Source organism: Passer montanus, unplaced genomic scaffold (genome assembly GCF_014805655.1).
Source record: "Passer montanus isolate IOZ18808 unplaced genomic scaffold, ASM1480565v1 scaffold5, whole genome shotgun sequence".
Taxonomy (NCBI): Eukaryota; Metazoa; Chordata; class Aves; order Passeriformes; family Passeridae; genus Passer; species Passer montanus.
Genome location: NW_024369929.1, coordinates 3,013,374 through 3,038,085, shown reverse-complemented (window position 1 = coordinate 3,038,085; position 24,712 = coordinate 3,013,374). Strand labels below are relative to the sequence as shown.

The window sequence follows — 24,712 nt, the reverse complement described above, 5'->3', positions numbered from 1 at the left end:
GCCCACCTGCTGGCGCGGGCTGCGGCCCCGCGCTGACGTCACGGCCAGATGTTGTCAGGCCCCGCCCCGCGGGGTGCGGGCCGCGCCGGCCGCGCTGTCACAGCGCCATGGCAGGGCTGCCGCGCCGCGCCGCCAGCCCCGCGCCTTCGTGAGAGCACCGCCTCACTCCCTGCTCCCAGCAACAAGCTGCCAGTGCCAGGATCTATCTGCTGTTCCTTTTCTCTTCCATTGGACCGCCAACGCTTTTTCGATTTAGTGACAAGCTGGGTGTGATCGTCACGAACAAAGTGTTGGATTGATGGCTGCGATATCAGCCTTTGCTCCTACAAACCGATCCTAGGAAATAAGGGAGGGAAAAGTCTGCTTGTGTAATCGTTTTTAAAAAGGGAAAGAGTGCTGTTGTGTTGGGTTTGTTTTTTTCTTTTTTTTTGTCTTCGTCCGTTTGGATTTCTTTTTAAACTTATGAAAAATGGCAACAGCAGCATATGTGGATCATTTTGCAGCAGAGTGCCTTGTTTCTATGTCAAGTCGTGCTGTTATCCATAGTCCCAAAGGGGAGCCTGATCCCCAACCTGATGCAGCAATACTTCCTTCATCCAATGGAGAAGATAGACGGGAAGTCAGAGAAACCGGGAAAGACAATGGATCATCATTACTTGTGGTAGCTAGCATTTTAGCAGATCTGAACCAGCACGTCCCAAACTCACCTGCTCTAAGGACGGAAAAAGCAGAGACGCTTGATATAACAGAACAAATACACTTTTCTATTGCTCCTACGGAGTTTGGGGAAGAAAGTCTGTCTTCAGCTGGTAAGAGCGGAGGAGAACGAGCAGCCACACCTACTAGCCTGGCTGCAGTAACTGAGCCAAGCCCCAGACAAAAGAACAAACGCATAAGAAGCTGGACTGACCCTGGATCACCCCAGAAAAAGCACAAATGCCACTATGTGGGGTGTGAAAAAGTTTATGGCAAATCTTCCCATCTTAAAGCTCATCTAAGGACCCATACAGGTTAGTTACAATCCAGCCAGAGATTTATTTGTTACAGCTTGGTAATTAAAATGAAAAACAAAACCAAACAAACTTTTATTTGGCCACTGTTATGGTTTCACCTCTCGGAACTCAAGCTCGGGAAAACCAAACAGCAACAACAAAAAAAAACCCCTCTGGGAATAAACCCTTACCGGGCATAGATTCAAAGCTAATGGTGCCCTTTTTATTAATGTCATAGGGAACGGCATGCGGGTCACCTGTGTGGATTGTACCAAGCTGTAATTTTTAGCTGCTGGCCTTCTTGTTCTGTGTGTCTTCTACTTCCCTTTCCAGTACTTCTTACCTCCCCGTTTTTCCTACTCCGTGCTCCAGTCCCTCTTTTTATACCAGTTTTATCACGCAAGTATCGATACTCTTGATATTTTAAAATTAAATGTTCTAGAGGCACCTACATGGCTGTGTATCTGTTTCTTTCTTTAGCAGACACTGTGAAAGCCAGAATAAGCAGAAGGTAGATGAGAGGCTGAACACGAGTCACAAGGAGACACCATGAGTGAGGAGAGAGGGGGATATGGGCAGTGTCTGAAATGCTCTTGGCAGCTGGGTAGAACCAAATTCAAAAGAAAAAAACATTTGAATGCAACCAGTAACTTGTACTCATCAGTGTTCAGTGCTTACTTCTTGGTGAAGGCTGAGCACTTTTTTGTTGCTACTGTAATTTATAAGACACACCCACAGAAAAAGTGGAAGTCTTGCAAGCCTTGAGAAAGTTGCACTGAAAGTATTAGGAGGGCCATCTTGAAATAGGCCCCATGACTTGCCACACCTCACGCCTCTGCCTGGTGCTGGGAAACAGGATGGCTTCCCGTCAGAAAGGGGACACCAGAAACTGGGGAGTCCAGCCTCTGCTGAAAGCACCAATCATAGCACATGTGTCGAGGCACCACACCGACTAGAGCAGACTTGTGCAAAATGTTCCACTGAGTAATTTCAGATGGCAAATTAGTTTACTAAGATGTGTGGTCAGTTCTCTTAAAAAGAGCAGTAAGAAAGAGATGCTCAGAATAAAACATGACATAACTCCCGAGCAGTTTTAGCTCTGAGGTGTCAGCCTCACCCATGCTGGCCTTACTTTCAGTGTGCCTTCAGCTTTTCTTGTTGCCTTCCTGAGATAAAGTAAGAGCCAGTCTAATTTGATGGTATGCTTTGCTCTCTGTGGGAGAGAAGAAAGCCCCATCAAACTGGAGCATATGGATGGACAATTCCCTGTGGCACACAGCCAAAGGAACAGCGTGTTCCTGGCACCCCAGGCAGCCTGTCCTGCTTTGCACTGTGTAACTGCTTTTTGCCGCCTTGGGAGTTGTACAGAAAAGGTGTTTCCACTTGGCTGGCAGGGAATTGTCTCCATTAATTTTCAGTTCTTTTGCATTCTTATTGCTGGCATTTACCATTGTCCTGAAAGCGAAAGATAAATTTAGCAACATTTCTGGGTTTCCAAACCAAGCAGAGACCAAGAAGGGGAACTCCAGCCCCTGATAAAGAGGAGGGCTTGGCACGCCCGCCCTGCGGGGAGAGGAGGGAGGGCAGGGCCGGCGGGGAGTGTCGCTCCAGGCTGCCGGCAGAGCGGAGTCATTCGGGGACGCTGGCTCGCCTCCAAGTTCTCTTTTTTTTTTCTCTCTCTCTTTTCCTTTTTTTCTTTTTTTTAACTCTTCATTTCCTGTATTTTTTTCCAGGACTGTAGGGCTCAGCTGGTTATTGCTGTAAGAGAGCACGTGTGTGTGTCTGAGAGCTAAAGGAAAAGCAGGGAAGGGACTGTTTTTGCCCAGGGAGTGGCAGGACCCTCAGGGACTACAGCTTCTTTGTTTTCTTTCGTCTCCAGTGTCTGTGTGGGAAGCTTTAAGCAAAGCTGCCAAGTTTCCCTCCTCACTGGCAACAGGTCTGTCTCTGTTTGGATTGAGTTTTAAACAGGCTTAAATGCCTCTTACTCTCCTTGCAGAATATTTTCTAAGGTGTTTGCATTTTTTTCTATCTTTAAAAGAAATTGTCACAGCCTTGAAAACAGTTTGTAAGTCAACAAGAGTTAAGCTAACAGAAAAAAATGACCACTTCCAGGACTGGTAAATGTTTGTTCTTACAAAACATGTAATGGTGTTTACTGATTCAGAATGAGGGCTTTGGGTCTTCTCTGCTTTCTAGTCATCCTGAACTAGTTAAGTAACACATCAGTGTGCCCAGCTGCCAGACAGATGTCAGGGTGATGGCTACCACCTCACAGAGCAGTGGTGAAGGTGCCCCAGGTGCACATGGGAGGTGCTTTGAACACCCATCCAACTAAGTCCCCATGTTTGCTAAGAACAGTCAAAACGTCTGCTGTCGAGCAGAACTTCTTCCATGTGCTGTAAGACTAGATGAGCTGGTATTTAGGGGTGACCTGAAAGCTGAGGACAGCACTGCAGGCTAGAAGATAACTGATGATCATGCAAGAGATACTTGAGCAGTTTATGATCTGCTTTAGAAACTTGCTTGTCCTTGTGTGCTACTTTACTGAGAAAATAAAGGCTTTGCTCTTCATGGTTTGAGGAAGGATAGAGCAGATCCTTGAGCTTATGTCAGAAAGATACAGAGCCTTCCAAGTATCAAATCCAGCCCACAGTGATGGGGACTGAGAGCTGGTACTGTTTTCCAGCTGTTTGGTGCTCCCTGTGAAATCCTTCTGATAATTATAGCCAGATATCAGAGCTTAAATACATGAAGTAAAAACCATAGTGCAGAGGAAGATAATTCTCCTATTTAAAGCAGAAGAACCAAGATGGAAATGACAAGAGCATCTGTTTTTTGTCCTTTACTCGGTGTACAGTGTTTTTTAGTACTCCTATTAGGACAAAATGTGCTGGAGCAATCCACAGTTTCTTGTGTGCTTTTTTGGTTCATTACTAGTTAACCTGTCTCAGCCTTATGGATACTTCAGTTTTATTACACTGGAAACTCTTGAATCAGGCAACAACAAAAAAAAAAATCATCAAAATCTTCTCTGTTCTCTCCACCAGCTTTCAAAGTTCCCATCCCCCCGTGTTTCTTTTCATGTTTATGTTTTCCACTCTAGTCTCTCACTGAATGTCCTGGAGTTCAACATGATCATCAGCCACAAAGCCCTTGAAGTTTTAATGTTTACCAGAAGGTTATATTTAGTGTCAGTGGGTAGTTGTCAAGTCCAAATACTTTTTCTGTGGATCTCAGAAGCTCTGTTGTGGTCCACAGAGGCAGCACCCCTATTTATTCTAAGCTATACTGGCCCCACTGATAAAAAAAGGTTTCACTGGTGCACGGATTTTAAAAATCTTCTCCACTGAGAAAATTCCTAAACACAAAGGTCTTACAAAAAATCAGGTAAACAATTCACACTTCAGAATTCCCCTTTATCTAAGCAGCTTTTCAGCACAAAGGTCTGGATATTTTCTGGAGTTACTGGAAACCAGTGAGTCTCTTGATGCACCACTGGTAGAAGGAAGACAGTACAGAGCCGAATAGCAATGTACAGGCTACAATCTTACAGAGCCTTGTCCAGGACCACTGTGTTCTGAGAGGCTGTAGAGAGTCCCAGCTTATTGCATTATATTACATATTTATATATGCATAGAGAAAAAATGATGGGATTTTGGGCAGGAATCACAAGAATCCTATGTATTGCAGCTCCCCACCAAATCATTGTGACCTCTCAAGATGCTAGCTGTCTCCATTAACACACCATCACCAGCAGGAATGCAGAGAAAGCACGAAATAAACCTTCATGTAACTCCTTTAAACTGTCCTTCTAAACCAACTAGTTCTAAGCACTAAGCAGCACATGATAACACAGAAACAGCCTTTCAGTCAGTCATCAGAATTAAATGAGTCTGCACAAATTAGCAGAAGTTAAAGAGAACTGGGCACCAGTCTCAGCCTGGAGTCCTGGTAACTGGTATTTGAAAACAATCTGAGAATAAAGCAGTCAGACCTCACTGTCACAAGTATGACAAGAGCATAACAATTAGGCTGGACAAGCAGGAGAAGTATATGGTCTGTGTTCAGGCTGGTAAAGAGGCCTTTATGTAAAGTACAAATTACCCATTTTGAATAGGGGTTTGGATTTCACTTTCAGTTCTAGTAAGTCTGATTTGCTCACACTATGTTAATTCAAAACAAAACAGCAAAGCACAGATTCCCTTAAGTTCTGGATCAAGATGTTATCCATGTGTGTAGAAAACAATAACCAATGTAAGAAGCAAGTTTTTCTATCATAAAATAAACTTTATGTTCCGTTTTAGCACCTGCCAATTACCAGAAACATAGCTAGTTAAATACAAACCCGTGGACTAGACCTGGCTGAGGTTTCTTTTAACTCTAGGCACACAGTGCCTCTTGAAGGCACATATGTGGATGTGTGTAGCAGGTGGGCAGTGTTGGTGAAGACCCAAGGCTTTGCAGGAAGAGGTTACAAGAGAAGAAAGCCGATCTAGGGCCTTCTGTGCCACTCAAGAGCAGTGCACAGCAGGACTGCAGACAGCTCTTGTCTGCAGCAGGATGAAATGAGTGGTGTTGGTGCTTCAGTCCTTCCTCCTGAGCTGCCAGTTTGGCTGCTCTGCACACAGGGACTTACAGGGAGCTGCACTCCCTCCGAACAGGATGCCAGAGGAAATTGAAAAGGCCTTTTCCCAACACAGATTTCCCAAAGGCAAAAGGACAGACTAAATGAATATGTCCCTCTGCATGTTGGGCCTCCTGGGTTTGATTTCTTGTGTTAAAAGTTAGAAACAACTCGTAGGCTCTGTATGCTTCCTTCAGTCTCATTGGCATTCACCTAGATTATCCAAAAGCTGCAAGGTGCCTCTAGGCTGTTGTGTCCCTTAAATGCCTTCCACCTCCTTACTTTGCTGAGTGCATCAAAACATTTTCTACAAGTTTGTTTTTTTTTTCTGAGATGGGCCCAAATGGTGGCTTCTGGGCAGACTCAAATATCAGCCTCACAAAACAGTTGTGTTTTCACCCTAAGGCGTAACCCTTCTTTCTCAGTGTTAAGAACTTCAGCAGCCTGCTACTTTTTCTCTGAAAATTGATAATCTTAACTCTTTTAATAAGGCTGTATTTTTAAAAACAATACAGATTTTCAAAGCACTGTTTGTGTTTCCTCTGAAAGAGCTTTGCAACTCCTTTCTTACTTCTCTAAGAAAATTTCAACATGTCAGAAAAAGTCAGTAGAAAACATAGAACAACTTCCCTCAAAGTCCTGCCTGAGTCTTCACCCTACAACACAAGTCTCAAGACTAAAATTCTTACTTTAAAGTATTGATTTTAAGCCTGGATCAAACAATCTGTGGTCATTGAAGAGAACAAAAAATAGATATTTGCTATAATTTTGTTAATGTAAAAGTCTTTGAAATAAACACAGGGCATAAACTTCTTAAAGAGTAAGCAAATTTTAAAACATGTTTCAAAAGGACCTGATGTCAGGAAGAAGAGTACAAGGAATCCTACTCACTGCTTTTACATGACTGCTTCAAGACTGAATAATAAGATTCAGTTAATTCAGCTGCAAAAGAGTTAGGGCTAAATTAGTTGCATGGAGAATCCAGCTGGATGACAGCTGTATTTACCACACACTTGATTAACATTAGCTCTTAGGTGGAACTACCTCTCCTGATGGTTATACAGGTTTCTCTGTGAAAGGCTTCCCTTTATTTCCTTTCCCCCTCTTTCTCCCCAGTCTTTGTGGAGCTATTAATCATGCAGAGGACACAGAAATGAAGTTTCTGGTAAGAACAGAATTTAGATAGTGTAGCTAAAAAGCATTTAAAATAAAACTGTATTTATCATTGTTACAATTATGTGTCTAATGAAAAATCAGAAACATCACAGGCTTCTCTTTCCACAAACCATTTTTCTTTTAGCATGGAAGTGGGATTTAGGTCCAGTGTAATGAAACCTATTACTATTGGAAGTAGTGAAGATGGATGACCCTCCAGTTGTTTTCCTCATCCAAGACACTGGTAGTAACACTTTCCTTCTCAGTGGTAAGACCTAAGTCTTACAGATGGTTGGGAGGAAACTGGCAAGCAAGGTTTTTGTGAATGGACAGTTGCAATTGATTGCTGTGTTTATATTAGAAATTAACCACAGCCCTATGGACAAGAGTGTTCAGAATGATCTGCAAAAGACCTTCCTGCAGTAGCATTTCTCTGCAAGACACTGGAAAGTGATGTGACAGAAGTTTTGCATAAACAAACCTTTTGCTAAACTGGAATTCCTTATGAAACAAACTCACAATTGGATTCCATCTGAAGAGAAGGCACCTTTAACCATTTAAAACAACTGTTCCATTGTGTTATTGTCTGGCTGAACATGCTTATGGCACGTCCAAGACCAGAAACCTGGAACTTGTTTATATTGGACATGTGGTTTCTAGTTCTGTTTTTTAAGTTAAGCATGTTCCAACTTCCCCCCACCCCCTTCCAATCTTGGATCAGCTGTCTGGAAGTTGGTGCTGACAGAGCCAGAAAAATACTCTGCTGTTCAAATGCAGGGCAACTTTTGAAGGGTCCTTTCTGTAGGATTTCTATAGGTATACTTTTTTCCCTTTGTTACCCACTTGGCTTTTATGAGGTAGATTTGCATGGGCAGTGAGATCATTATCTTGCTGTGTTCAGTTTAACAATAGCTAGACAATGTGGGTTATTTAAGTGCAGGCACTGAAGTCAGACACACATATCCTGTATTTTTCAGGTCTTGCAGATTCAGCAGATCTTACAGGGCCTCCACTTAATAGAAAAGAAAAATTTTAAAAGTTCAGAGTGCCACCGTTGTGGTTACTTGTAGAAAAACGACCTCAGAAGCTTTTTTGCAGCCTAAACATAAAAAGCATTTGCTAACCAAGAACTTGGCACAAGTCAAATGGTATTAAAGTAAGCATATCCTGAAATGACCTCTAGTGCAAGGAAAAGATTTGCTGTAATCACTTACAGTCCTTTTGTGGTGCTCTCAGGAAATATAGGCAAAATACTGGTGACTGGCTATCTGCTGATGTTGCCAGCAATGGACCAATAAGCTATCTTTGATTTATTGCACACTATACCTGACCACTCTCTATTATTTGGTTATAAGTTATATGAGTTTTTGGGATAGAGGAGCTTGAATAAGTCAGATGACAGAACAGTATTGCTGCAGCACGTTTTGCATCTTTCCATCTGCCTGGGTCCTGCAGCTAGCTAGAATATCCTTTGACAGTAAATACCCAAGCAGAGTGGGCATGCTAGTTATGTCCTTACTACCTTCAACAGTACCTTTTAAAGCTGGTAAAGGAGAGCAGGAGAAATGCTAACTCTTACAGAGTAAGATCAGGTGAGGGACTGCAGCCAGAAGTGATGTATTGAGCTGTTTAAAGTAAACAGCCATCAGTATTTCCACTACAGGAACTTAGAATGGAGGCAGCTGAGAAAGATTAGTACATTTTCAGATGTTTCCTGCAAATTTTTGGTGAAATTATGAGCTATTTGTTAATAGATATGGGAAATATTTCTTTTTAATTTTCAGGGTAAATAAATGAAATTACATTGGTACAAATTTGCATACTAGACTGGGACTTTAGACTATTTCACATTCTTGCAAACCTCCCAGTTGAATATAGTACTTTCCTATGTTCTTAATCTAGTAATTTAGGCTGTATTCTGCTATAGCAAATAGAACAGAGATGCTGCTAAAACCTCATAGAACCTATGGACTAATTTTTGTTATTTATATGTAGGGGCTTACTGAATTTTAAATTGCATTCTCTTTTAAATGCCAGCAGAAGGACTGCAGACGAGCAGTAATACATGAGGGTCATGGCAGTTTTGGATTGTTCTGGTGATTTATATATTTTCCAAGCCCTATTTAATTGTATCTAGCTTTCTTGCACTTTCAGAACACTGAAAGCCCCTCAAAGTCAATGGAAACTTGCAATTTGCTGTATATATATCTATAAAAGCAGTGCCAATAGAATGTTTAGCCTGACTGTGTAATAAATTCAGGATGTATTTGTAAATATGTCTTCTAAATTCTCCTAACATGGCCAAAACAAAACGGAATTTCCTAGATATCCCAAAGGATTACTTTCAGGCAGGATTCTCATTGATACATTTCTCACTTTTATGCAAAGATGTACTATATTTATGCTTTCGATTTCCCCCAGCTTTCATCACTGAAAACTACTTAGTTCTTCGCACTAACTTTTAAGAATTACTCAGACTGGCAACATCTGGAACCAAATTCTAGCTTAAATAGAAATGTATGAGCAAATATATGAGTAACCAGAAAAGCAAATGCTTTGGAATGTATAGGTACCCCTACATAGTGTTACTAGTATAAAGAGACCTATAAGAAGTGTTTCAAAAAGCTCTTTGTTTTTCTTTTTCAAATGACAGAGAAGATGTAGAATTTGATCATAGGACAAAGTAATTCTAATTACTAATTTTAGTAGATGCTAGGTGTGAATTTAATAGAATCAATTTTACTTCAGGCTATATGATATGAGGTAAGACTATCTCTAGCTAATCACCTACCCCTTGTCTTAAAAAAAACCAGCTCTCAGTGTCCCTAATAAGGAAACACACATGGGGTTTTTTAAGCACAGAATGTTGTGTTTCATTGGGAAAGAAACCTCTTCCTAACCAACCACCTGCAAATATAATATGCATATATATAGTATTGATTAATAATGCACATAAAAGTGGGTTTGCACAGTTAAATATAACTTTTTTGTGAACCCTAACTCTGATTCTGCTGCTCATCTGTGTGCTGCTGAGGCTTTGAAAGGGAAATAGGCCTGTTGCAACTCAGTAGCTTAACTCCACGTTGCTCACATAGTGGAACCCGGAGGGAGAATTCTCCCTGTGCCCAAAGCCTCCAGCTCTCACCTGCTCTGCAGAATCCCTTGCACTGTCGCTAAGGTAAGTTTTCAAATGACTGCCAGAGTTTGTGGGGGGGTCTGAAACAGTAACCTTAAGAGGAGCTTAGCCAAAAATTGTGGGAATAATGTTGCTCATCGTTCATTGGGGTGCTCCACAGCTTTCTTAACATCTCATCTGCAAACGAGTTCAGCTATCACACGAGATCGAGGTCATTACCATGCTGAGAGATTTACACCAGTTTTCCACATTTTCCTTCAGCTTGAGTGAGTTTTGTTGTGTTGGCATCTCCTTTCAGTCTGCAGGATAATATCGTTAAGGGCACCACCTCACTGACCAGATCAGATGTGATTTAAGCTAACATCTGTTGGAGCTTGGAGTGCAAATTTAGCAGTGTAACTTCTGGGCTCGTTAAGGGCACCACCTCACTGACCAGATCAGATATGATTTAAGCTAACATCTGTTGGAATGCAAATTTAGCAGTGTAACTTCTGGGGAGCCATTGTAATTAAGTGTCACTGGTCACTTTCAGAGGATGAAGCAGTTGGGAGATTACAATGTTATCTTTGCTGTGCTCACTGATGTAAGCAAATATTGTACAACAGCTGGCACAAATGTTTTACCATGAACCTTGTCCCAGACTTCTATGACTGGGACGTGCAGATGAAATGTGTTTAGGAACATGACTGTCAGATACCTTGCACTAAAGTGATAATTTACAACACTCTAACTATATACTGCAGAGACAAAAGTGTAATGAGAAACAGCTTTTAAACACTGCTTGTCAAAGTGCAGATGTTCAGCACCAGTATCTTCTAAGAAAAGTTTCAGTCAGTCCCCAAAGGGGTGTTCTTAAAAAAAAAAAAAAAGACAACAAAAAGAACAGAACATTTTGTGATTCTGCTTCTTACCCTACTGCAGTATTTGGAATTGGCGGATGTTTCCAGTAAGCAGTGTGGACTAAGGAAATACAGCTTTCCTCTCCAAGCATAAACTCTCACCCGACTCATACCAAAAGGGCCTGCATGGTGAAGGGCTACACATTTTAGAGACTTTTTGCTAACAGTGCTTACTGGTGAAAAGTCATGTAGAACTCATCTGTTTTCTCTGCATTTCTGAGTGTGATTTTTCTGAGCAGTATGGCTCAGAAAAAAACCTTATCAAAACAGAATCACCTCTGTGATAAAATGCTGTTTTAAACTGATGTCTTTTGCTTCATACTCCCTTTTCTCTCCCCTATGATTTCAAATGAGATTGTTTAATAGGCTGCTGTTAATTCCTTGAAGTCTTAGGACTCTGTAACATGAAAAAATCCTAGCTCTCCTTTTCACCATATTTGATACATACATAAGGATTTGAGTACTTCCCTCCTCTCAGTCTAACACAAAACCTCTCAGTGAAAAAAATAATCCTGACTGGTGTTCTTACAGATTGTTTACATGAACATAATTTAATTTCTACATGCAAGAGACTAGTCCCCCTCGATTGTACAAATCACTAGATTAATTTTTGTCTTTAAGGCAAAAATTAAGAAAATTTATTTTTTGTCATCAAGAATATAAGTTACAAAAATGTTCTGAGAGAATGTTATCTGGCTGGTGCTTTGCTTTTGTAAGGAATTCTTGAAAAAGCAGCTATACTTTCTGAGTTTATGTCATCAGCTTGTAATCCTAAGGTTAGCATTTGCAGGTGAATTACAGACTAATTAGTTTGGAAAAACATTCCATACCTCTGCTGAACTTCTGTCCAAATGTTTGCTTAAAGCTTCTTTCCAAGAAACTCGGGTTCTGTGTGTAGAGTATCCTTGAAAAAATCATACATATACACTGTCACTTGGATATGACCACTGTTGTTTGCAAGTGACCCAAACTCATTCAGTATAAGCTACATCTTTCTGGTGTTGGCATACAAGTTGCTTTCTTAGATGTTTTCACAAATTTATTACAGAAAGACAAGGACCTCATGTGGTTGGTGTGCTTTATAGTTTTTCTTCTTTGAATGCTGTGGAGGAACTGAGTTCCAGTCTCATTTGCAAAGAAATCCAAATTATCACATAACTGTTTCCTCAATCAAATAGTTCTAAGGAGGCTGTACCATTCTCATCTGTGCCATGCAAGGTCTGTGGTATTCCCTTCATGAAGAAGTGACTGTGCTGGTACTTTTTTCATTTGAGTACATATGTTGTGGTTTCACAGGGTAACACAGTAAGAACAGTAACTTCCACTGCACAGCTGTTTCCCACTTGGAAATCAGACCACCTTTGGATTTTTAATATCTAATTTTTTAAATATAAAACAAGTCCTAAGTTCCTAGGTGAGTCTTGTGTTTGACTCTCCTGATTATAAAACACAGCTCAATGAGCATGCAGACAGCATAGTGTACAATTTACAGTGCTGAGGTATTTCTGTTCTGAAAAAAACACTAAACACATACCTGGTTTTGTGCAGTGTAATGATTAATAATTTTTTCTAAGATTTAAGTTTTTCTCTTACTTGTCCATTATTCACAAATTCTAAAATTGAGCTCTAAAAACTAATTTTAAAAAGAAAGTAGAAACAAGTTCCAATGAATTGGCTGAAAATCAAGTTCAAAGTACTTTGTGCATCACATCTTTTGGGAGGAATAATAAGCTATCCCATGTGGCACTGTCAAGCTGCAAGAGCAATAATTGGATCATATCAATCCCTCAAAGCTAAGTCTGGATACAACACCGCAACTCATGAAGCTGCAATTCCTGTTTTCTTTGGGTTTATTCACAGTCTGTCTGTTGTAACAGAACCTCCTGATTACTCAAGTTTATGAACCATGCAGTTCTGCATATTGCAATTCCTGAATCTCCGCCCAAGACCCATGGTTGCCAGAGTTGTGCTCAGCAGGAGCTAGGAATATGGGCAGGAAATAAGGTTCAAATAATTTTGTGGTCCTCAGATTTAGGACTGGATTAAGCAAGAGTCCAAATGGAAGTAAGAACAGCAGGGAACTTCTGTGATCTTTTTCAAAGTAAAAATTATATCCTGTGCATAGGGTTTTGGAACTAGCCTGCAGACTTACATGACACTGATATCTTCTAGAATTTCATAGTAATGGTGCAATTCCTATTATATTCCATGTAAGTTCCCATCCCAGGAATCTTCTCCTGAAAAAATAAGATCCTGTATTTTAGAGTACTTCATTAGCCCCTGTGCGTCAGGCGTGTTAAGTGTGGTCAACTAATTTCCTGCAAACACAGGAAACAGGTGCTCCACCTCAAAAATCCAGAAAGGCCAGTGGATTTCCTCTCCTCACCCAGAAGAGCAGGTCTGTTAGGGAACAGATCTGCACACTTGATCAAACAAGTGTAGAAGAGCAGCAATAAATGTGCTGGTGGCACTAGGAATTCATATTTTGGGAAGTAATAGGGACCTTTCTACTATAGCCTGCCTACATTTGCAGCTACTGAATTTTTATCTGACATATATGGAATTGAGAATCTCTGCTAAAGAATCATTGATCTCTTATGAAATTGTTTATATATGTGAATAAGGTTTTTAAATCCTTACAGAGAAAATGGTGGCTGCTGGGCAGCACTTGTGGCATGATTAATACATATAAACCATATTCTGCAGTGACACGTAACTGGGTTTAATAGAGTTTTAACACTTTACAGAGTGCTCTGTAAAGACAAGCAATGAAGACATAGGTGCAGTAGGCAAGGGAAGACAGAGCTGCTAAAGGCACCATGACATATATGTGTATATTTTAGAAATTTTAAAATAGTATAGATGTTTCTGTCAGTGCTACTTCTGAGATGGAAAAGTAGTAAAAGAAGTATTTGCTCATGAAAAAGGGAATCCAATTGATTTCTCTCTGTGTGTCCATGGTAAGATAGTTTTCTAAAAACATCTTTCTATTTTTGAGAGGTATGTTGTATATCTCAAGATGCCCTTGGAAAAGCTGTCTTTGGAATATGTCTGTGTTCTATGTAAGATCTCAGCTTTTCAGTTATGTCTCACATCCAGTCATACTCAGATAATTGGCTCATGACTCGGATCCTCCACAATCCAGCAAATGCTCCATTCATTCAGTTCCAGCCCTGGCCATGGCCTCTCTCCTGCGCCGTGACCTCAAAAGCGACATCAAACGGGCAGGAGGGCGGCGTGCTCGCAGCAGCTGAGCTGCACTTGGGCTGTGGCACACCCGGGTGTTAACAAGAGAAGTGCTGAAAACCTTCTCTTACTTATTTTCTGGTTTGATATGAGAATGGAGCCTGCATGGGTATGTGCTTAAAACATTTGTAGAGCAGGTAACTTGTGCTCTTTTTTCCTTTTCATACAGCTGTGGTTGAAGGGGCTGCCAGGAGATGCAAAATAAACAGGGAAGGTATTTACAAAATAGAACATGTAAATGAGACTTGCAAGAGTTGAATGTTAAATTGCAAATTGTCTTTCCTAAAAAATTTACCTTTTTTAAAAGTGGGCAGTTTAGAACATCACAACTGTTACAATATAATAGAATTCCTCTATTGTATACAAAAAACCCTGAAGCTTTGTTTAAACGGGGAGAGTGGTTTAACAATCTGGTCAGAAGATTTTGGTGTGCATGCAATAGTTTTATGCATACCTTGAATGGTAGCTGCCTTGTGTCAAGTAACAGATCTAGTGTTTGATTATCAGCCCATAAAACTGCTTTCCAGAGCTGCCTGTTCCCTGAAGCTGGATGCTCAATATGGCCATTGGCAGATGCTGCTCATAAACTACTTCAACACCACCTTGCTTTCTGGCAAAGAATCCAGCCAGAATGAGAATAAAATAACAGGAAATCCCACTCCCTCTCTCTTCCATACAGTTGCAATAAACTCTCAATATCAGATTTTTCACTTAGCTTTACAGCTTTAGCTGTGCTTATAAATGCTGAAGCCCCATGTTTCAGGCATGCTGCGTTACTGTGATGTTGTTGATTGAACAGTTCAAAAGTTCACAAGGAGACATTTCACAATTACAGCCAAAGACAACTTCACTAACTTCTGTTTGCTTGGCTTCTAGCAAAATGAAATCTCATCCTGTCCCCAAATCCTGGGAGCTGCTGTGCACATGGAATGTCATAACTTACCCGCAAGGTCTGTTCATGCCAAAGTATGTGCACTTCAGTTGGAGGCAAATGACATTCAACGTCTTCCAGAACTCAGATAAATAAAGTGCAGGTCTCAGATTAAATGAATAATCCTTTAGTCTGTTATTTTGCGTAGCAGGACAGCCTTTCATTAATTTGATAAGCTTTGCTTTTACAAGCATTATCCTGTTTTTAGTAGAATAGAATAATAAAAAAGTCATTGATATGTCAACAGAGAAAAGACTGATTCATGAGGTCATATGATTTCTTCTTTGCAGCTATTCATGCAACTGCTGGGCAGAGCTCATGGAGCCAAAGTTTCCCAATTTCAGCATGAATTCACCCACAGTTCACACCAGATTAATATAATTGGTCATTACCTATTTAATTGCTCTCCCACTTAAAATTTTTCACAGAATCACAGAATTTCTAGGTTGGAAGGGACCTTTAAGATCATCTAGTCCAACCCATGTTCTAACACCTCAACTAGGTCATGGCACCAAGTGTCACATCCAGTCTTTTTTTAAACACATTCAGGGATGGTGACTCCACCACCTCCCTGGGCAGATGATTCCAGTATTTGACCACTCTTTCTGTGAAAAACTTCCTCCTTAAGTCTAGCCTGTATCTCCCTTGGCGCAGCTTGAGACTGTGTCCTCTTGTTCTATCTGTTGTTGCCCAGAGAAAGAGACCAACCCCCAGCTCACCACAGCCACCCTTCCATTGTCTAACCATGAGAGATCATGAACATTACCATGCACATTTTTTTGAAAGCCACCACAACTGAAACTTTGTGAGGTAGACTTCCACTGAAAGCAGTTTAATCCATTGCAGAGGTCGTTCCTGTGGTCACTGTACAGACAGGGATGGTTTCTGAAGTTTCACTTCGATTTCAAACATCCTGCAATACAAGCATCTTCAGGTTCAAGTTTTTATCCATGGAGATATGTTTGCAAAAGAATCTCATGAAAAAAGTTATGACATTAAGAAGTCACTGTGTGCCATTTTTGGTTCCTGCCATTTGACCTATGAGTACTATTGGTTAATTCTGCTACATATATAATTTCTCTATGCAATGACCACACCACTGAGAATGAATGGCTTGAGAGCCTGTGAGCTCTGTCGGCGCATCATCCTGGGCTTCACAAAGAGAAATTCATAGACTGGAAGGAGAGGTGCAAGTGTCCTACAGTGAGAATGTAGTCTTTTTGTCCACTGTAAATAGTGGGCTGAAGAAGGATGGGATGCCAAGGAGTGTCGTGCTCCAGAGCTCCCATGGAGCTGCTAACAGTCAGATGTCTGATCTGGAGCTGTTCTGGGTTTGCAGAGTGGGCTGGATAACAGACTGAGCAATTCTGAGGTAGCACAGGAATGATCCAGACAGGAGTCTGTAATGGAAACCTTGTGCTTCTGTTGGTACCTTAACTGCACCTTCCCATACATACATTTGGACCTGTTGTTTCCATTGTCTGAAAGACATTTTTCCCTCCTGGAGAAGAAAGAATCTAGTCTGGGGAGTTTGTTTTCTTGGCTTCAGTTGCTGTCTGCATAACATTGTCATTAATCACCTTGTTTGCTCTAACACAGGGTGAGTGGTGCAGCTGAAAAGCTTGCAGCAGACAACAAATGAGCATTGCTATTGCTAGGGTGCTGCAACAGGAGTAGCACGAGACCTCAGGTGACTGAACAAGGCCTCAGTCCAGCATATGTGTTCATCAAGGGCCACATTATTCCTTTCAGCTTTTAACTCAATAAAACAGTGCTTATTATTACATGCATTTGGAAAGCCCTACTCTTGTCCCTTTCACTTTAAAAGGTTTGAATTGGTTCATCAACAAGACAGAAAAAGAACAAAATCCCACATACCTTTATCAATGTTAGTCTGTTTGAAGAGGCCAGACTTTTCTGACCTGTGCTGAAGCCCCAGTCTTTGTATGAAAAGAATGAAGAAAGTCCCTTAAACAACAAATTTTTGGCTCAAGGCAAGAACTCTAGGCTGAAATTCCTTTGCTGGGGTGATGCAATAGGTCAGATTTGCTGATTAGCACATGGATTTTTTTGGATTTTCAGTATTCTTTTCAAGTATATTTATTTCAAAGTTTAATTGACCTATGGAAAAGGAAAGAAAAATCACCATAATTTAGTTTTTTTTGTCATTCAGTAATACCTAGATGTGTTTCAAGGCTCTTTTACAGATTTTTTTTCTTTTCTAATCACAATAGATGTTTAAATAATCATCCTTCTTTATTACATTTATACAGCTGAGTAGAAAAAAATAGAAAAACGCAGTAATGAAAGGGCTACTATAGTAAACTTTAGAGTTCCCTTCTTTGCTGAGTGTCATACTTCAGTGTGGTTTGCAAATTACACATAGCTAAGATACATCTTCCTCTCCCCAGAATTCATCACTTCATCATTTCAGCATAACACAATTTAGTTATCTGGCATTTAAATGCAAAGTCTAGGGGTCAGCTATTGATCTCCATTCTTGGAACAAGCCACAGGAGAGAGAAAATCAAGTGGAAGTTGCTGTTCTTTTAAATGAGTGGATTTCAACTGTTTTACTCAGCACTGGTCTAGGATTTAATGCCTCAGAGATAAGGAGCCCCAGCAAGAGTTTTAGGCTTAGTGAACAGAAATTATATGCAGCGACTGCTGGTACTTCACTTTGATAGAAAGGCCAACATTTAGTTTGCATTATCTTAGAACATAAACTATCACTGAGGCCATTGCCTTTCATTTCTTAAGTTAGGTTTGTCATTGGTATTCAGTGTAAGAGCTTTACTTACCAGCAAGAAGGTAAAAAAATGCTGCTTTTATAATTGGATGTGGCCAAAGTCCATGTAAACAAAGGCATTGCACTTAATGGAAGCACGATCGATAGGAGTTATTCCTGTGGGGCAGAATATAACTGACAGAATGCAATCTGCTTAAAAAATTGTTCCATTTTGGTGAAAGTGAGTTTTAATTTTTTTAAGAGGACCAGATATCTGCATGGAACACACCACATGAGCTATTTTGATTCTCAGACAGACCTGTCTGTGGTTAAGGCTAGGGCAGGAATTTTTCACTACTTCTGTTCCTCTGGCATTGTAGCTGTTATTATAGTATCTGACTGTGTGTGCTCGTCATTTGCTATGTGAGTTGTTCTAGTTACTATGGCTGTAACAGATAAATCACAGGGTGTAATCTGTGCTCCCAGATGGAGTAATACAAACACTTCCACAGCAAACGGTAACACACATGGACTTCAAATATAAACTTGCCACTTGGAAATTCCCCTTTCAAAAAACATTCATGTCTAAATAACTTAACGAGAACGTTGAAGTACAGAAAATAAACCAAGGATTTCAGTCATGGATGTTATGGTAGCTGTTGCAGTCCTGCTCAGTAGTAGTTTCCTAAGCACACAGGAAACATAAGATCCAGTAATTCATAAATGTAGTGACTGGATTTGTTAAGGTCAAAATAAAGACGTGCACACTTTAAAGTGAATGAACTTTGTAGATGCCTGGGTTTGTGCCTGCAGGAATTCTGAGAACTCCAGTTCCTGAAAAAAGGTCACATGACAGATAATGGAATTAGCAGGAAGGACTGCATGCTCCTGTCTGCAGGTCCTAATGCAGCCTAGCTGCTGCTGCTGTGTGTCCATGGGGCACAGGACTATTATGTGCCAGTGTCCAGTAACATGGGAACTCTAAGGGAGCTTTGCTTGGATTTGGACATTCATATCACACTCCCACACTGGGTTTCTGGTGTCTAGTGACAGTCTAATTCACCCTATAACTTTTCATTTAGAACATAACTAAAACATCCTCATTTCCCTGGAACTAGTGAAGCTTAGTATTGCTGAATTTGCTACCTCTGTTAGATGTGTGTGAAGGTGGCTGAGATACTCCAAAACCATTGGACAGACAAAAAAAGCAGATGTTAAAAAAACCCAATTGCATTTGGCTTATTTGGTTATGAAATATCACCCCTAAAATCATTAATTTAAAACTAAGTGGTTTCATCTTATAGGAATTTGAGATTCTGAGCGTTTGGAAATTTTTGATGCCTTTTAAAATACTTGATAAACAAACCACCATTCACCTAAGCCTAACATCAAAGCCTTATTCTCTCTTGCACTGAGATTATAGCTTTGCTATTTGACCATGCAGAAGGACTTTTTTATAAATAAGAGAATATCAGAAATTGAAACAGCCATAAATACATATCAGTGCTATTGAAGAATGAACTTTCCTCATTTTTTGAAGGGGTTTTTTGTTGGGTTTTTTTTTTCCAAGTAACAGCCCAGTCTCAAGGAACATAGTCTGCTTGGCTGAATATTTTTCCCAAGATAGCATTTCCTCTCCTGGAGGAAGGCCTCTTCAGTAACATCTCGATTTAACTGTCTGCCCCTCATCCTCCCCACCCAGCCTGCTGATCTGTGTTTCCAAATATACTCTTAATTATGTATATGAAAATGTAGAAATATAAGAATAGCATCCAGCGGCATGTTCAGGCTTCTAGTCTGTTTTTATAACAACATTCAACCCTGTTCTGGGAAGCAGCAGAACAGATTAGAGATCACAGAAAATTGTTTCTGGTTTACTGCTTCTGGTTTTGCAGACACTTGTGGAATTCCCAGGATACAAATTTCTTTGTTACTGCATGGCCTTGACATGTGCTTGAAGATGCTGACATAATGTGCAGAGCTATTACATGAGTTAAATTGAAAAAAATAGCCCACAGTATGTGGTTTGACTTGACAATACTCTAATCTCCAGGACAGTGGATAGGACACTTCAAATTCTTCACATACAATTGCCTAATCTTTGCATTTTAAGTTGGTTATGTTCACAATTGTCTCAAACTGTTTGAGCATTTCAGTCATTAGTAGGTTATTTTTAAAGTATGCTTAGGCTTATACAGTACTTGCTATCTTTTTTAATTGATATTCAGATGCTGGATATCAGACAGATGAATTGGTGAAGCAGGAAGCAGTTTACTCCAGGGTCTGTACAGGAGGCTCACTATATAGGAAAAGAGTCCTTAAAACTGTATGTGCATTAAAAGGATTGTACAAATCAAGCTCAGTAGACATCTACATACAGTTGCCTCACTATATAATGATTGAAAAAATACAGAATAATACAAAGGACCTTTATGTAATATCATAAGAACAGGCTGGCTCTAGTTACTTCCGAATCCTTTCCAGCAAGAGAGGATAGAGGTGCATTTTTTTAATGCTGTTTCTATAGCCCAGGCAACTCTGGGTTTCCTTTGGCAGGCTGCTCTGCCAGACAATGAGCAGCAGGGCCTGTGCCCCTGAAAGGAATTCAGAACTCCGTGCACCTGCAGAGCTCACGTACTTTCACTTCGTGAGCACTGCAAGTCTCTTAATGTGGCTTTACACTACCTGCTTTTTTATTTATTTTTTTTATTCACTGGATGAAGTTCAGGAAAAAGCCAAAAATGTTCTTGCTTGTGTAAATTTCAGTTGAGATCAGCTGAATCTAATTCTCCAATGTGGTGTTTTTCCATCAGTTTGTGTAACTTAAATACAAGTTAGATGCCATGTGCCCTGGCAAAGGAGCCAGAAATGTTACCATTTAGTAGGATTTGGAACACGGATATTCAAACCTATTTATAATTGAATTGTAAAAAAAATTAAAAATTACAATGTTCCTTATCTTTTAAAGGCATCTTTTGCCTGCCTCTCCAAAGATGAAGAAGGCAGAGTTGCATTTTGATTAATTTATTCTCAAGCATCGTTATCTTTTGGAAACTTAGGACTCTTGGAGACCTGCTAGTAAGGCTCATAATGCACAAAGATACTGCTGCTGCCAAGGCACAGCATCAAGACTCTCAGTATACATATTCACATGGTTGATGTGTTTCCTGCCATGTCTAAGATACGTGAAAACACTTCTACAATTATCTGTAAGATCAAATTCTTCACTCAGTGTATAAAGGTAAAATTCTGACTTCAACAATGCCTGAAATGGAGCTGAAAGAATCTTTCTTGTGTCGTGTTACAGCCATTTTAATGGTGAAAGCTCTCTGTTGAGTACAACATGTCCATGGGCTATTGCTCATGCAGGAACGTTGTACTGTGGCTGCATGTTCCCTAACGAGATTAGGCAATCAATTCATATAATCTCTCATTCTGTTGATTGCTTTACTGCTGGTAAAAGGACATTTATATAACTTACCTGCACAAAAACCACATCCCTTCTGCTTGAAAGATGAGAATGATGACAGACTGTAAATTTCCATGTGTGGTTTTGGAGCAGCAGCTGGGTCTTGCCTTAATTCATACCCCCCAGCAACTTTGTTCCAGACTGTGTACTAATTTTTTATGAACAATAATAATGACTCTTATATCTTCACACAAGGCACACAGCATTTCCTCACAATACAGTTTTTCTTTGAAGAGGAATTGCTAAACCTCAACAAAGCTGGGAAGTACTCTAGAGAACTGTTACCACTGCTAGAGTGATGCCAGCTGTCAGTGGAAAATCATTTGGCCAAGAAACTTAAAACCAAGTACCAAGAAGACATAAAATCAAGACTAGAGAGGACTGAGGGGGAAAATAGTCCCTAGGAAGGAGAAGTACAGGACTGTAGAAATATAGTGGAAGAAATACCGCATTTTTTGGCTCAGCACCCAAATCCTCACCACCATCAACATCAAATCAGACAGATGAGTGGGAACCTGAATGTTCTCCTCCAGACCTGATGTGCAGTGAGGAGAAGGGGAGATAAGTTGTGCAACACCTTCATCACCTGCTAGTGCTGGATAACACTGAGCTTACTGAATCCTGCTTCAGAACCACCTCTGTTTAGAAACTGGAATGTTATGCCTACTGCTGGCTCCCAAGTGCTAGAATCACGGACAGGAGTAGCTGGTGCCATTAAACTGATCAGAACAGAGAGTACCATTTTTCCTGTGCTTCATGGTGGTGTCAACAGCAATGCAAAACATTGCATGAAAACTTGTGCCTTCCTTGTCTGAAAGCACTCACTTCATGGGACAGTTCTTCAAGTAGAGAACATTTGCTGATACCATTTGTAATGAAAATAAACAGAAATGTTAACTCAGGTCATAGAAACCTCCAAATACCATTGTCTTAGCAAAAACTGATGCCATAGCTCGGGGATGAGGAACTCTGATTCTGCAGGCCAGATCTATCCCAAGACAGAGCCTCACTGCCCTTCTTACAAGGGTTCTAAAGTCCTCTTAGATGTATGTCTGTAGTATGACCAAAACATAGGGACAAGACCAGTGAATGTGGTCACACAACAGGGCTGTCACATCCCACCACAGGCAGGAACATATCTAAGAACACAACTGGATATATGACAAACAGCCAGAATACATTTGTTTCCTGTTCTAGCAGCAGATGGAGAGTTCAGTCTCTGACAGTTTGCAGGCAGAATAAGGCTACGGAGGACAATGAATGGATTTGCATGGGTTATTTTATGCAACAAGACTATATCCTTTAAATCCAGTTAGTTGTGGTTTTATTCCTAAATTCATTTGTGTAACCCTGAATTCTTTAGGCTCTATGTCAGGGGAAGCCACAGTTCTGTTCATCTTTGGTGCCTTATGCAGTTCCTAGGTGGGGTGGTCACAGTTCTGCATACGACAATATCTGTCTGTACTGCACAGATGCAACCACTGCATGATGCATTTTGGTTGTAGGTGTCATGAAATCCACCAAATGTGCTTAAGAACAATTGGTTTTAATGAGCTTCGGTCTTTCTCCTAAATAATCAAGGAAACATCAAGGACAGTTGCTCTCTCCAGATTCTTGAACAAAATCCTATTTTTAAAATTCTTGCTTGTCTGTTCATTGCAACACTGTTTGAGATTTGGCTGGAGTATCTCGGGGGCCACATGAACAGAGAGAAAAGGAACCTATAAAACTATTTTTCTGAGCAGGAGCCTCCTGAGCAGATTCTGGAGATAAATGTTATTGCCAAATCTGTGAATTTAAAGCAGATTATTGGCTGCTTAGATTAAAGATTTGCTGGGGTCAATTTTTATCTCTGACAGTTTTAATTAAGGTGTATCGAATTTCTCCAGGAGGCTCATTTCTTTCTTTATTTCCTATTCAGTGTACTCTGGAGAGAACTTTTATTTCTTCTTTTGGCCCAGAATTTATGTAGCTCTTTGGGCCTCTTGAACAGGCTATTCAGAATTAGAAACATTAGGATTAGTGCAAGTAGGAAGTTAATAAAATTACAACTACCAAAAATGCTAAGTCTATGTATTTAGGTATTCACAAAAGAATAAGATGTTCTCAATTAATAACAATTAAAGAACATGTGATGTTCAGACCCAGTGACAGTAAGAACCAGACTAATAAGCAGACGTAGTACACAGCAAATTTCATGATTTAACATTTTCATTTTTATGAAATGGAGAAACTAAGGATGGAAGCAGATAATATGAGCTATGCAGCACATCAGTGATGAAGCTGGGAATAGATTCCAGAAACCCATCTACCCAAAACCAATACTTCTGTCTGCAGCCTCTGCAGAGCTTCCTAGGCTGCACATCTACCACAGTGCACGGCCCTAAAACAGCACCAGGCCTGTGTCCCATGGCTGAGATCTGTTCAGAACTGCACCAGCTCACCAGATCACTCCTGTGAGCTCACTGCTCATTGCTCCCAGCTTAAGTGCCACAGCTCATGAGGTTTATGTTAGCTATTCAAAAAAGGCTTGTACCTTCGAGGTGACACCTGTCCCCCGCTGGAATACAGCGCTCCCTGCCTCACTTCTGAGTGAGACCCAAGGCAGTGAACAAGGGAAACTGGAGTGCTTTGTAGCAAATGCAGGAAAAGAGGCACAGCTGTGGAGAATACAAGGGGAGAGCCTTACATCCAGAGCCTCAAAATTGCCATTTTGCAGTTTTACCATACCTTTTTAAATAGCTGAAGAAGAAGACCCCATCATGCCTCCTGAACTTCAGCACTTGGTCAGACACACAGGGACAGCTTGGAGGAATAAGTGAATATACTATAAAGCACAGTACAGATATTATTAAGTCATAAAGTTCAACAGACCACGAGAGATGTGAGATATCCATGAAAGGATCAGGAGCCCAGCATCCCTGAAGACCCAGTTATCAAACAAGGTGCATGACTAGTTTGACAGCATTTTTTAATGGGCTGGAATACCACAGCAGCCTACTCTGGCAGAGGGTAACACCTCCATCCACTAATGAACTCACACTGAAGTGGCATTCACGCTGCTTCCAACCTTTTTATTCTATATTCTTCATCCAAAAAAATAGCCCGTGGAAGACACTGCTCTCCCTTCTAACCGTGCCGTGTTTGCTCCCTGCAGGTGAGCGGCCTTTTGAATGCAGCTGGCAGGGCTGTAACAAGAAGTTCGCTCGCTCGGACGAGCTGGCCCGGCACTACCGCACTCACACCGGAGAGAAGAAGTTCAGCTGCCCGCTGTGCGAGAAGCGCTTCATGCGCAGCGACCACCTGAGCAAGCACGCCCGGCGGCACGCCGACTTCCAGCCCGGCATGCTGCAGCGGCGCGGCGGCGGCTCCCGGCCGGGCTCCGTCAGCGACCACAGCCGCTCGGACGCCTCCAGCCCCACCACCAGCCCCGCCAGCTCCCCATAGACTGCCTGCACTGGATGCCAGCACTTTGCCTCTCATGCCTAACGTGGAGTTTTGTTTGTGTTGCACACATAGAAAAAAAAAAAAA

General features: G+C 40.8%; 1 protein-coding gene across 1 annotated transcript; it reads left to right on the top strand.

The window, feature by feature from the left end:
* The first annotated feature begins 66 nt into the window (after positions 1-66).
* Positions 67-24,712, top strand: KLF13 (Kruppel like factor 13). The gene is made up of 2 exons (XM_039723115.1): positions 67-1,010; positions 24,338-24,712. The coding sequence occupies exons 1-2, from the start codon at positions 470-472 to the stop codon at positions 24,625-24,627; spliced, it is 831 nt and encodes a 276-aa protein (XP_039579049.1). The 5' UTR covers positions 67-469; the 3' UTR covers positions 24,628-24,712.